The sequence below is a fragment of the Coregonus clupeaformis genome, chromosome 7 (genome assembly GCF_020615455.1).
Source record: "Coregonus clupeaformis isolate EN_2021a chromosome 7, ASM2061545v1, whole genome shotgun sequence".
In the NCBI taxonomy this organism is placed as follows: domain Eukaryota; kingdom Metazoa; phylum Chordata; class Actinopteri; order Salmoniformes; family Salmonidae; genus Coregonus; species Coregonus clupeaformis.
In genome coordinates, this window is record NC_059198.1 from 75516380 (window position 1) to 75530187 (window position 13808).

The 13808-nt window shown below is 51.1% G+C and overlaps 1 protein-coding gene across 1 annotated transcript; it reads left to right on the forward strand.

The window, feature by feature from the left end:
- The first annotated feature begins 8722 nt into the window (after positions 1–8722).
- On the forward strand, positions 8723–13794 carry LOC121569305 (tumor necrosis factor ligand superfamily member 10). The gene is made up of 6 exons (XM_041880139.2): positions 8723–8882; positions 10142–10282; positions 11017–11062; positions 11388–11504; positions 12245–12477; positions 12631–13794. The coding sequence occupies exons 1-6, from the start codon at positions 8766–8768 to the stop codon at positions 12838–12840; spliced, it is 864 nt and encodes a 287-aa protein (XP_041736073.1). The 5' UTR covers positions 8723–8765; the 3' UTR covers positions 12841–13794.
- The last annotated feature ends 14 nt before the right edge of the window (positions 13795–13808 follow it).

Below are 13808 nucleotides of genomic sequence, written 5' to 3' on the forward strand. Positions count from 1 at the left end.
ATATACATGACTCCTGGGAGGCACAGCGTCTAACCTGAGGTTTATCGCGTAATCCCCCGCACGACGGTGCTTTGATGGGCATAAACTATTTACTGAAGACCTGTCCATAAAGTTCCCAGCTGCGCCTGAATCGACCAGCGCCTTACACTGGGGAACTACCGTGTAATCAGGGAAGTTGACGTGGATGGTGAAATGCGTAGCAGAGGGCTCTGAAGGAGTGTGGGTTTGCGCTACCTGGGGTGACGTGAGAGTGCCCTGCCTGCCACCTCCAGACCCAGAAGAACTCTGACGACATCATGCAGCAGAATGTCCCCTCTTGCCATAAGAGGGACATTGGATCTGTCGTCCTCCGGTCTCCCGGATCGCTGCACCACCCAGCTCCATCGAAACTTGATCCGGGTTGAAACGGGCAGGTCCCTTCCAGGACGTCCTCTCGAAGCCAGCAGGTTATCCAACCGGATGGCCATGTCCACCAGTTGATTGAAGGTCAATGTGGTATCCCGACAGGCTAGCTCCCTTCGGACGTCCTCACGCAGGCTGCATTGGAAGTGGTCGATGAGGGCCCGCTCGTTCCACCCGGACCCAGCCACTAGAGTTCTAAACTCCAGGGCAAAGTCTTGTGCGGTCCTTGTCCCCTGCCTCAGAAGGACCAGACACTCGCCCGCCTCTCTACCTTCGGGGAGATGATCGAAGACTGCCCGGAAGAGGAGAGCGAACTCTCCGTAGTTGTCCAGTTGTCGGGGAAAGCCCTGGAGTGGGCCAACGCGGTCTGGAATGAAGGAGGAGACGCGTTGGCCCACTCCAGGGCTTTCCCCGAGAGGCAGGAGACGAGGGCGGACACCTTCTCCCGATCTGATGGAGCCGGGCTGGTGGTGGTAAAATAGAGGTCCAGCTGCAGGAGGAAACCCTGACAGCGGGCCGCTGTCCCGTTGTATTCCCTTGGTCAAGACAGGTGAATACCTCTGGGGTGTGGGTGGCTGGATCCGGTTGCTCAGCTGGTTCCGCAGGGTCAGGTCCTCTCCTCTCCAGGCGCTGGACGACCTGGAGTGTCACGAATTCAGCCAAGGCTGCCCCTCCTCCTTGCTCGGGCAGGTTTCGGCGTTTGTCGTCACCGGCTTATTAGCCACTACCGCTCCATTTATCATCACTCCATTTGTCTTGTCTTGTCAATCACACACACTCATTCCCTCATTAGTCTGTGTATAAGTGTTCCCTCTGCCCCCTTGTCCTTTGTGAGTGATTGTTCATTGTGAGAGTGAGTTGCTCGGTTGAGCTACTCTTTCCTTGTATGTAGCCAAGGTGGACCTTTATGCTAAGGCAGAAAAGTGTATGTTTTTCCAGCAGTCCGTCTCCTTCCTCGGATACCGCATTTCTACCACAGGTGTGGAGATGGAGGGCGACCGCATTGCAGCTGTGCGTAATTGGCCGACTCCAACCACAGTAAAGGAGGTGCAGCGCTTCCTTGGCTTCGCCAACTATTATCAGAGGTTTATCCGGGGCTTTGGCAAGGTCGCAGCTTCCATTACATCTCTGTTGAAGGGTGGGCCGTCCCGGCTCCGCTGGTGCGTTCCTCGTCTGGACGGACCACCGTAACCTGGAGTACATCCGGGCAGCGAGGAGGCTGAACCCTCGCCAGGCCAGGTGGGCCCTATTCTTCACCCGGTTTGATTTCACACTGTCATACATTCCGGGTACGAAGAACGTGAAGGCAGACGCACTGTCCCGGCTGTATGATACAGAGGAGAGGCCCAGAGACAATACCCCCATACTGCCAGACATTACGCACAGATCCATCTCCACCGCAGTGTCCAGCTGGGCTGCAGTACATGCCTGCGCTTATCCGTGATCGTCTGATCTACTGGGCACACACGTCACCCTCCTCTGGTCACCCAGGTATCGGTCGTACAGTGCGCTGCCTGAACGAAAAGTACTGGTGGCCTACCTTGGCTAAGGACGTGAGGGTGTATGTTTCCTCCTGCTCAGTGTGTGCCCAGAGTAAGGCACCTAGGCACCTCCCAGCGAGTAAGTTAAAACCTTTACCAGTTCCACAACGACCATGGTCTCATTTGAGTGTTGATTTTTTAACTGATCTGCCTCTCTCTCAAGGGAACACCACCATCCTGGTCGTTGTGGACCGCTTTTCGAAAGCCTGCCGCCTCCTTCCTCTGCCCGGTCTCCCCACGGCTCTGCAAACTGCGGAGGCTCTGTTTACACACGTCTTCCGGAACTACGGGGTACCAGAAGATATAGTGTCTGACCGAGGTCCCCAGTTCACGTCAAAAGTCTGGAAGGCGTTCATGGAACGTCTGGGAGTCTCGGTCAGCCTGACCTCTGGGTTCCACCCTGAGAGTAATGGGCAGGTGGAACGGGTTAATCAGGATGTGGGTAGATTCCTGAGGTCCTATTGCCAGGACCGGCCGGGGGAGTGGTCGGTGTTCCTGCCATGGGCAGAATATGCCCAGAACTCTCTCCGCCACTCCTCTACGAACCTAACGCCATTTCAGTGTGTTTTAGGTTACCAACCGGTTCTGGCACCGTGGCTCCAGAGCCAGACCGAAGCTCCTGCGGTAGATGACTGGTTTCAGCGCGCGGAGGAGACGTGGAACGCTGCCCATGTTCACCTCCAACGCCCCGGCCGTCGTCAGAAGGAAAACGCTGACCGTCACCGCAGTGAGGCCCCCGTCTTTGTACCGGGGGATCGGGTCTGGCTCTCGACCCGGAATCTGCCCCTCCACCTGCCCTGCTGGAAGCTGAGCCCGCGGTTTGTAGGGCCGTTCAAAGTCCTGAGGAGAATCAACGAGGTCACATATAGATTATTACTCCCCCCTGATTACCGTATTAACCCCTCGTTTCATGTGTCTCTCCTCAGGCCGGTGGTGGCTGGTCCGCTCCAGGAGTCTGAGGTGCGGGAGATCCCTCCACCTCCTTTGGACATCGAGGGGGCGCCGGCGTACTCTGTCCGTTCCATACTGGATTCGAGGCGCCGGGTGGGGGGCCTTCAGTACCTCGTGGAGTGGGAAGGGTACGGTCCGGAGGAACAGTGCTGGGTCCCGGTGAGGGATATCCTCGATCCCTCTCTGTTGAGGGACTTCCATCGTGGCCATCCGACTCGCCCTGCTCCGCGTCCTCCTGGCCGTCCTCGAGGCCGGTGTCGGCGCGCTGCTGGAGCTGCACGTCAAGGGGGTGGGATACTGTCACGAATTCAGCCAGGGCTGCCCCTCCTCCTTGCTCGGGCAGGTTTCGACGTTCGTTGTCACCGGCTTACTAGCCACTACCTCTCCATTTATCATCACTCCATTTGTCTTGTCTTGTCAATCACACACACCTGGTACTCATTCCCTCATTAGTCTGTGTTTAAGTGTTCCCTCTGCCCCCTTGTCCATTGTGAGTGATTGTTCATTGTGAGAGTGAGTAGCTCGATTGATGTAGCCAAGGTGGATTTTTCCCTTGTGCTAGTTTCGTTTTGACGCTTGCTGCGCTTTATTCATGTACACTGAATAAACTCTGGATTTCGGTGTTTTCACCTCCTGCGCCTGACTCTGTCATTCACACCTCATCACATGGAGAACCCGATCCATTGCTTCGCCCAAGCTGGCTAACATGTTGGAATGCTCCCGGACCCGCTCAACGACTCCAGGCATATTCTCTGCTCCTGCTGACTCCCATGCTGATGGGTGTGTGATTCTGTAGCAGGTGATTTGGACAGAGTCAGGCGCAGGAGGGTTAATGCAGGAGGGTAAATCACAGAATAAATGGTTTATTCGGCAAATACAGCGGTTCGCAGCAATGCGTAAAACAACTACAGTGCGGTATAACGGCGCACTGGAGAAAAACAAAACACACAGGTGAATATCCCGCCGATACAGTACATAAAGCTCCACCGAGCTATCGACACCTCCACATGAAACAATCACACACAAAGACATGGGGGGCAGAGGGAATAGTTATAAAGGGACTGACGAGGGGACATGAACCAGGTGTGTATAAAAAAACAAGACAAAACAAATGGAATGATGAGATGAGAAGCAGCAGTGGCTAGAAGGTCGTGACGACGAACGCCGAAGCCTGCCCGAACAAGGAGAGGAGGCAGCTTCGGAGGAACTCGTGACAAATAATGAGATGAAACAACTACACTGAGAAAAAATACAAACACAACATGTAAAGTGTTGGTCCCATGTTTCATGAGCTGAAATAAAAATATTCTCAGAACTGGTCCATACACACAAAAAGCTTATTTCTCTCAAATGTTGTGCACACATTTGTTTACATCTCTATTACTGAGCATTTCTCCTTTGCCAAAATAATCCATCCACCTGAAAGGTGTGGCATATCAAGAAGCTGATTAAACAGCATGATCATTACACAGGTGCACCTTGTGCTGGGGACAATAAAAGGCCACTTTAAAATGTGCAGTTTTGTCACACAACACAATGCCACAGATGTCTCAAGTTTTGAGGGAGCGTGCAATTGACATGCTGACTGGAGGAATGTCCACCAGAGCTGTTGCCAGAGAATTGAATGTTCATTTCACTACGATAAGCTGCCTCCAATGTCGTTTTAGAGAATTTGGCAGTACGTCCAACTGGCCTCACAACCGCAGACCACTTGTAACCACGCCAGCCCAGGACCTCCACATCCGGCTTCTTCACCTGCGGGATCATCTGAGGCGGGGGTGGGTTGCTGAGGAGTGTTTCTGTCTGTAATAAAGCCCTTTTGTGGGGAAAAACTCATTCTGATTGGCTGGGCCTGGCTCCCCAGTGGGTGGGCCTGACTGCCAAGTGGGTGGGCCTATGCCCTCCTAGGCCCACCCATGGCTGCGCCCCTGCCCAGTCATGTGAAATCCATAAATTAGGGCCTAATAAATCAATTTCAATTGACTGATTTTCTTAAATGAACTGTAACCCAGTAAAATCTTAGAAATTGTTGTATGTTGCGTTTATATTTTTGTTCAGTATAGATTTTTTTTTTTTTACAGTGCACACACACACACACACACACACACACACAGTCACATAGTCAGTAGATCATCTTTAGGAGCAGATTCGTGTCTCAGTTGGGGCTTTTCCTGGCGTCAGCTAAAATAAACGATGCCAAAAACAGAACTCTGGAAAAACCCCGATTTCCTCTTTGGCCATTGGTCAGTTCTCTGCTACCCAATCGTTCAATTGGCCCATTATATTGTCTCCCGCCTCCCACCCCCCTGTGGTGTGCATGTGCCAGATAAACTGCCATGGTCATGATGGTATTGTTTAGCTGTGTGTGTGTGTGTGTGTGTGTGTGTGTGGGTGTGTGTGTGTGTGTGTGTTATAGAGCCGTGTGGTTGGCTGAATTGTTTAGCTGGGAGAGAGTTCTGAGGAGGTCATATCAACACCAAGGTCTAGAGAGAGAGAGGGGGGAGGGGAGAGAGAGAGAGAGGGGATGGATGGATGGATGGATGGATGGATGGAGAGAGGTAGGATAGATGGAATGAGAGAAGAAAAAAGTTAGTAAAGAGACAGAGAAAGAGAGAGAGAGTGGGGGAGTAGAGTATTTGTGGGAGAAAGAGTTGGAAAGTTGGAAAAAGTTGGAGAGCGAAAGAAAGTGGAGTAGGAGAGGGGTAAAATAGGGAAGGGTGGAGAGGGAGGGGGAAGAGAGGGAGGGGGAAGAGAGGGAGGGGGAAAATAGGGAGGGGGGAGAGAGGGAGGGGAAGAGAGGGAGGGGAAAAGAGGGAGGGGAAGAGAGGGAGGGGAAGAGAGGGAGGGGAAAAGAGGGAGGGGAAGAGAGGGAGGGGAAGAGAGGGAGGGGGAAGAGGGAGGGGGAAGAGAGGGAGGGGAAGAGAGGGATAGGAAGAGGGGGAGGGGGAAGAGGGAGGGGAAGAGAGGGAGGGGAAAAGAGGGAGGGGGAAGAGAGGGAGGGGAAGAGGGAGGGGAAGAGAGGGAGGGGGGAAGAGAGGGAGAGGAAGAGAGGGAGAGGAAGAGAGGGAGGGGGAAGAGGGAAGAGGGAGGGGGAAGAGGGAGGGGAAGAGAGGGAGGGGAAGAGAGGGAGGGGGAAGAGGGAGGGGAAGAGAGGGAGGGGGGAAGAGGGAGGGGAAGAGAGGGAGGGGGAAGAGAGGGAGAGGAAGAGAGGGAGGGGGGAAGAGGGAAGAGGGGGGAAGAGGGAGGGGAAGAGAGGGAGGGGAAGAGAGGGAGGGGGAAGAGGGAGGGGAAGAGAGGGAGGGGGGAAGAGGGAGGGGAAGAGAGGGAGGGGGGAAGAGAGGGAGAGGAAGAGGGAAGAGGGAGGGGGAAGAGAGGGAGGGGAAGAGGGAGGGGAAGAGAGGGAGGGGGAAGAGAGGGAGGGGAAGAGAGGGAGGGGGAAGAGGGAGGGGAAGAGAGGGAGGGGAAGAGAGGGAGGGGGGAAGAGAGGGAGAGGAAGAGAGGGAGGGGGAAGAGGGAAGAGGGAGGGGGAAGAGGGAGGGGAAGAGAGGGAGAGGAAGAGAGGGAGGGGGAAGAGAGGGAGGGGAAGAGAGGGAGGGGGAAGAGGGAAGAGGGAGGGGGAAGAGAGGGAGGGGAAGAGAGGGAGGGGAAGAGGGGAGGGGGAAGAGGGAGGGGGAAGAGAGGGAGAGGAAGAGAGGGAGGGGGGAAGAGAGAGGGGAAGAGAGGGAGGGGAAAAGGGAGGGGAAGAGAGGGAGGGGGAAGAGAGGGAGAGGAAGAGAGGGAGGGGAAGAGAGGGAGGGGAAGAGAGGGAGAGGAAGAGAGGGAGAGGAAGAGAGGGAGGGGGAAGAGGGAGGGGGAAGAGAGGGAGAGGAAGAGAGGGAGGGGAAGAGAGGGAGAGGAAGAGAGGGAGAGGAAGAGAGGGAGGGGAAGAGGGAGGGGGGAAGAGAGGGAGAGGGAAGAGAGGGAGAGGAAGAGAGGGAGGGGAAGAGAGGGAGAGGAAGAGAGGGAGAGGAAGAGAGGGAGGGGGAAGAGAGGGAGGGGAAGAGAGGGAGGGGAAGAGAGGAAGGGGAAGAGAGGGAGGGGAAGAGAGGGAGGGGAAGAGAGAGAGGCGGAAGAGGGAGGGGAAGAGAGGGAGGGAGGGGGAAGAGGGAGGGGAAGAGGGGGAGGGGAAGATAGGGAGGGGAAGAGGGAGGGGAAGAGGGGGAGGGGAAGAGAGGGAGGGGAAGAGGGAGGGGGAAGAGAGGGAGGGGGAAGAGGGAGGGGGAAGAGAGGGAGAGGAAGAGAGGGAGGGGGAAGAGAGAGGGGAAGAGAGGGAGGGGAAAAGGGAGGGGAAGAGAGGGAGGGGAAGAGAGGGAGGGGAAGAGGGAGGGGGAAGAGAGGGAGAGGAAGAGAGGGAGGGGAAGAGAGGGAGAGGAAGAGAGGGAGAGGAAGAGAGGGAGGGGGAAGAGGGAGGGGGGAAGAGAGGGAGAGGGTAGAGGGAGGGGAAGAGAGGGAGGGGAAGAGAGGAAGGGGAAGAGGGGGAGGGGAAGAGAGGGAGGGGAAGAGAGGGAGGGGAAGAGGGAGGGGAAGAGAGGGAGGGAGGGGGAAGAGGGAGGGGAAGAGGGGGAGGGGAAGATAGGGAGGGGAAGAGGGAGGGGAAGAGGGGGAGGGGAAGAGAGCAAGAAGTTACGTTTTTTCTTCATTGTGTTTCTTTATAAAAGTGATTTTGGGGTGGACATTGTGTGTGGTATGTATGTGTGTGTGTGTGTGTGTGTGTGTGTGTGTGGGTGTGTGTGTGTGTTTGTGTGTGTAAGTGTGTATGTGTGTGTATGCAACATCATAGATAAACTGAGTTCTGTCCAGCCACTCTCAGCAGGGATAATGATGATGACTCTATGACTCAGACCCAGACCTCCCCATGTCCCCCTAGACAGGGCTGGACAGGATAAGACAGACTCAGACACACACCAGTGCCTCTAGCTTTCTTGGGGCCCTAAGCGAGATTTGGGCCCCAGACTCAGACACCCCCCTCCCCCACACACCTTTTAAAACGAATTTAATGCAATTCTACTCATTTTGCCATGGGGTCGGAGAGAGAATGTAGCAGTTTTAAAGATAATTTCCTGCAATTCACATTTTGACATGACTTATGCCAAGTTCATATGATATCTGTGTGAGAGTGACTAACAAAATCAATGGGGGCCCCCTGGAGGTCAGGGCCCCTGGGCACATCCCTGCATGCCCGGTTGGTAAATTGGTGCTGAGTAGGTTTATAGTTAGACTACCTTATCTAGCAATCTAAAATAGAAATCTGACATGGGCTAACTGAGTGACTGACATAACAATAGAAAAACTGCTGATGCACTACCAAATGTTGAAATTGCACATTGTGTATTCTACTATTTTAACTCTCAACAGTAAGTTGAGACCTAAAAATGGGGGCCCCGACTACACAAAAAATGCGCGCACCGAGCACACGTTGAGGCCAGATGTTTAAGATACAGAACTGAGAAACAAGATCAATTTATTACCCAGAGAGAAAAGTCCTGTTTTTCTTTTAGAATAGAACAATGGAATATTAAAAACGTAACTTATTGACACATAGCTATTGGCCTATGACTACAAAGAAAGAAGGGCAGATGTAGGTAGGCCGAACATAGATAGGTAGCCTATATCTATGAAGCAGACGGACTTCCTAGCGTAATAATAATTGCATTTCAGTGTTGGTTTCTTTTTAGCCATAACCGAAAGTTTGTCCAAGACTCCGTCAAGTTTTTCTTCACGGTGGCTTCCCCCCCCCCCCCCTCCGCTTTTGTTCTTACTCACTCCCCCCACTACTCCGCTTTTGTTCTGGAACCGGAGCCGAGTAGAGCAGGGCACGAGGTGGTGGTCGGTATGGCGGGAGGCTCGAGCGGCGTCTCATTTCTCGGGGTTGTGCTGCTCGCTGCGATTCTGTTGCAGACCGTGGCCGTTACTGTCACCGTGCTATACTTCACTAACGTCCTCAACACGGTAAGAACCGGGGGGAAATATGGGGTAGAAAAAATACACGTACTATTTAAGTATATAAGGTCGCTTGATGGAGCTTGGACTTTGCACTTTTGTGACTATTCCATTGGCTCCATTGTTTCGGGCAAACTAAATTATGTATGTTGAAAGCATTTGAAATATATTTGATCCAGGCTTGATACGGGTTATTTACCTTGTGTTTATGCGACGTTGTGTTGTGCGGTGCCAGTTCGCATACAGTTGGAGAAAGTAGTTATGTTGCAATAAAGCTTTTCCATGAAAACTTCTTGCTTTGCAAATGATTTCCCTGACTTGTTTGTTGATTGTGATAAACATTGCCAACGTGTGCAGAGAACGCCCAGTGCATTCTGTAAGATAAGGAGTGTTTATGTGTTGTAGTAGTGTAGTGTGCACTGGGTATAAGGAAGTTCTGTGCCGAGAACTGTGCAAAAGGTTAGTGTTATCTGGAATCCTTGGGACGTCCCTACCCTAAACCCTAACCTTAACCCCTACCCTACCCCTTAAATAACTCTAACCCTTACCTTAACCATTTTAAAGTTAAACTTCAATGGGGTAACATCAGTTGGGACGTCCCAATGATCCCAGATAGCAAGGACCCTGTGCAAAAGACTGTCTGCAAGAAAACTTTGTTGATATGCCCTTTATCCAATTTTATTGTTTTCTTATTGTTTCACCTTGTTTTTGCAGGGAAAGTTTAGTGCATACTGAAGTGCTTTGTTCAAGTGCTGATGAAACTGTAAATGTTTGACTTTTGTTAGGCTCTTTGTGTTCTCTCCTGCAGCTGTGTACTTTAGTAACCTGGATTATTTCCATAATGATTGAGCAACAATGCTGACTCTCCCTCTCTGCTTCCCTATACTCTCCCTCTCTCCCATTCTCCTCTCTCTCTCTCCCATTCTCCTCTCTCTCTCTCTCTCTCTCTCTCTCTCTCTTCCATCTCTCTACTCTCCGTCTGTCTCTCTCTCTCTCTCTCTCTCTGTCTGTCTGTCTCTCGCTCTCTCTCCCTCTCCCTCTCTGTCTGTCTGACAGCAACAGAGAAATGTTATAAAGACTTATACAGACAGACAATCCATTTGAACATGGCAGTATTAGTTTCATTACAGCAAGAGTAAGTGAAGTAAACAACTGTTTATGATGCAACTCAACTCTGGTCCCCCAAGTATCCCTAACAACGTTAGCCTATCCACTTTGTTGTTCAGTCGAAGGTGTGTAGTATTAATTTAAATGTGTGTGTTGTTCAGATGAAGGAGACGTTTGCAAGGAGCAGTGTGTCGTGTCTGACACGGGCCGACCTCAGAGAGGGATACGTACGCTCCTCCACCGAGGGGAGAGGAGACCCCTGCTGGCAGGTCACACAGCAACTACACACCCTCATAGAGAAGGTAACACACATCCTCATTGAGTAGATATCTGCCTCGCAGGGGTCCCAGGTCTTCTGGTAGGACGGAGGGGCTCCCTATATAATTTACCATTATCCACAGATCTAGGATAAGATTACCCTCCCTTAATCCTAACCTTAACCATTAGGGGGGAAATGCAAAACTGACCTAAGATCAGCAACCTTACTCGCCTCAGAAGAGTTTCAGACATACAATGGGGTTTTTATAGTGCAGTCTGGGATGGGATCCACTGTGGTTTAATTAGCACTGGAATGTACTCACCTGGCCAGAAACACACGCGCACATACACTCACACACATTTTTTGCAAGAATGTTTTGGGCTTTTATTTGAAATATGTTAAATAAATAGCCTTTCTCTTCTCTCTCTCTCTCTCTCTCTCTCTGTCTGTCTCTGGCTCTCTCTCTGTCTTTCTCTCTCTTTCTTTCTCTCTGTCTCTCTCTCTGTCTCTCTGTCTTTCTCTCTCTCTGTCTTTCTCTCTGTCTTTCTCTGTCTCTCTCTCTGTCTCTCTCTTTGTCTCTCTCTCTCTGTCTCTGTGGCCCTGTGTAGCTCAGTTGGTAGAGCATGGTGTTTGGACGCCAGGGTTGTGGGTTCGATTCCCACGGGGGGCCAGTATGAGAAATGTATGCACTCACTAACTGTAAGTCGCTCTGGATAAGAGCGTCTGCTAAATAACTAAAATGTAAATGTAAAAATGTCTCTGTCTCTCTCTCTTCAGTCTCTGTCTCAGCGATATCAGAGGGAGATCTCCTCAGCAGTTAGAGGTGAGATAACTACCTGTTTGACCTATAGAACTAGGGCAAAACGGCACCCTGTGATTTGAATTAGTAAAGCTGACATAGTAAGTAAGCAAGACTTGTCCGAGCCAGAACGGTTCATAGGGCAGGAGTGAGGAGCCTATCTCCTGTTTCTGTAGCGTGAGGCAGCTTGATGTACAAGTTCCATCTATGGACAGGATGCTAGTAAACCACTACATATAAGTAACCTTTAATGGGAATGTCCATTTTACAAGTTCTATGCTGTTATCACTGATTTATGTTTTGACTACACTAGGACAACTAATTGATGTTCTCGCTCTCTCTCTGTCAGGTGAGGTGTCCAGGGTGTTGCCCTCACTGGTGATGGAGGACCGGGCGCCTTCTCGCCCGAATGTCGCCGCCCACGTCACTGGCAGCTTGGCTCCCAAAGTAGAGAGGGAGGGAGGAGGTGAGACCTGTTTCAATTTTCACCCTTCATACTCTGCAACTACAACAGAGACACTGTGTGTGTGTGTGTGTGTGTGCACGCGCGTGTATAACCCTGTGAAGACTGGTGTTGAGAGTTTGATGAACACAGGTTAGACTCTGGGGGCATGTGGCTCACACCTGTGTGTGATGTGTTCTTCAGGTGTGTGTGTGTGTGTTTGTGTATAGTTCAGAGAGAGGGGAGAGGAGAGCTTAAAAGTGATTACATATCACTACAGTAACTAGTAATACAGGCAGCAAGCAGTATGTGTCCCATATGAGCTCTTAACCCAGTGGTAGATCTGGCAGAATACACCAACCCTCTCCTCACCATCTTGACAGACTGACAGCTCGGTGTGAAGTGTTACATTTATTGCCCAGGCCAAGTCTGAAGTCTGTAGACATACAGTATGTTATGTGGTTCCATTTATGGCATCTTATAGCACACTTTCAATAATATTTATTGTGGGGATTGAGGCCATATACACTGAGTGTACAAAACATTAAGAACACCTGCTCTTTCCATGACATAGACTGACCGGGGAGGGGGTGCAACTCAATATTAGGGAGGTGTTCCTAATGTTTGGTATACTCAGTGTCTGTAGACTGTTCTATTCTATTCTTAACCGATTATATTGTATTCTGTCTTAAGACCTAGCCCTGTCTAACTCCTGACCCTTGAGCTTGCCTACTATTGCCTTTCTCCTTCCTGTCTGGCCACAGGTTCTCCGGGATGGCGTGTGCAGGGGCAGAAGATCTCGTGGTGGGAGGGGCATAAAGGGCTGGCATTCCTTCAGGACGTCCGATTGGTTGACGGGGAGCTGGTGATGTCTCGCCCAGGACTCTACTATATCTACGCCCAGACCTACTTCAGACATACCCACCGAGAGGAGGGGGAGGAGGAAGAGGAGAGGGAGCAGAGGGGGAGACCCATGCTGCAGTATGTCTATAAGAAAGTGAGTTCACGGTACCACGCTCATTTTTCCTATAAGAATAGGACAAACAGTTGTCCTATAAGAATGTTTGTTTTTACGTTTTCGATAGCTATATGACATCTTGAGTGTTTATCAAAGGTAGTTGTAGTGATGGTGCTGTGTGTCCTCCTCCAGGTGTCCTCCTACCCAGTACCCATCCTGCTGATGAAGACAAGCCAGACTTCCTGCTGGTCCCGGGACTCCCAGTTCTCTCTGCACTCCGCCCACCAGGGGGGGCTGTTCCCATTGGCTGCCGGAGACCGCCTTCTCGTCACCGTTAGCAACGCCTCAGCCATCGACATGGATGAGAGGAGCAGCTTCTTCGGGGCTTTCCTGGTCAGCTAGAGGTCAGGAGTTAGTCTGCATGGTGACTCAAGAGGGCTGGAACCTGGGACACACACTGTTTGGGAGCCATGTGTGAATACTGACAGACACATCATTTGAGAGCTCTGTGTGTGGTTGTGTGTGTGTGTGTGTGTGTGTACAGCTGTACAAAGCTTTAAGCTGTGACTGTGCTGTACATGTGAGGCGGTGTGAGCGGAGCTTGTGTGGTTATCCAATCATCTTCCACCCTGGTGCCAATGATCCAGCCTTCCCTCACGGCTCATCAAGGTCTGTGCTGACTGGATGATTGTGAACGTCTTAATGCTCTTTTCATCCTAAAAGGACGAGTCTTCTTCTCCTGTTTATATGAACTCAGAGATGGTTTTAATGTAAAAATGAATGTGGGGTGTTTCTGTGTTATTACTGTATGGACATTGAATGTTGTTTGATTGTAGACTATGACATATTCTTAACACAACCCCAAGCTCTCACCTGAGTAACACTGCCTGCAACCACACATTTAATTCAGCACTTTTTCACTTTGTTTCACAGTTAAAACGATTCAGGCTAGGACCCAGGAGGCCCTAGTGTAGCCCAGACCCTCCGTCACTATGGGAACCAGTGTTAGGACACGGGTAATGTTGACTTTGCTAAAATATGTATTGATTCTCCCACCGACAGACAGAAGATGGAATGATAGATATATCCGTAGTTACAGACAAGCAGAGACAGAGGTCTGGACAGGGTTGCCAGTTAAGCCACTTCAGTGGAGGAGAATCGTCTGCAGATGTTTTTTTGGCGGTTGAATTGTTTTACCATTCAATCATGACTCATGTAAATCCTGTGTGTGGCTGTGGAAGTGACGTTACCATGGAGACACAAACACACACTAAATATGTTGTCAATGTTAATCACTAGTGCTGGAGTCCAACTGCTCTCATGTAAATATGTGTACAATAAAGACACTAAAATAGGCGACCATAGCTTGT

What these genes read in the sequence shown, in the direction of transcription:
- LOC121569305 (XM_041880139.2), top strand. Translation starts at nt 8,766, where the DNA reads ATGGCGGGAGGCTCGAGCGGCGTCTCATTTCTCGGGGTTGTGCTGCTC. An exon ending in TACACACCCTCATAGAGAAG is followed by an intron (nt 10,283 to 11,016) that starts GTAACACACATC and finishes CTCTCTCTTCAG; the next exon opens with TCTCTGTCTCAGCGATATCA. An exon ending in TGCAGTATGTCTATAAGAAA is followed by an intron (nt 12,478 to 12,630) that starts GTGAGTTCACGG and finishes GTCCTCCTCCAG; the next exon opens with GTGTCCTCCTACCCAGTACC.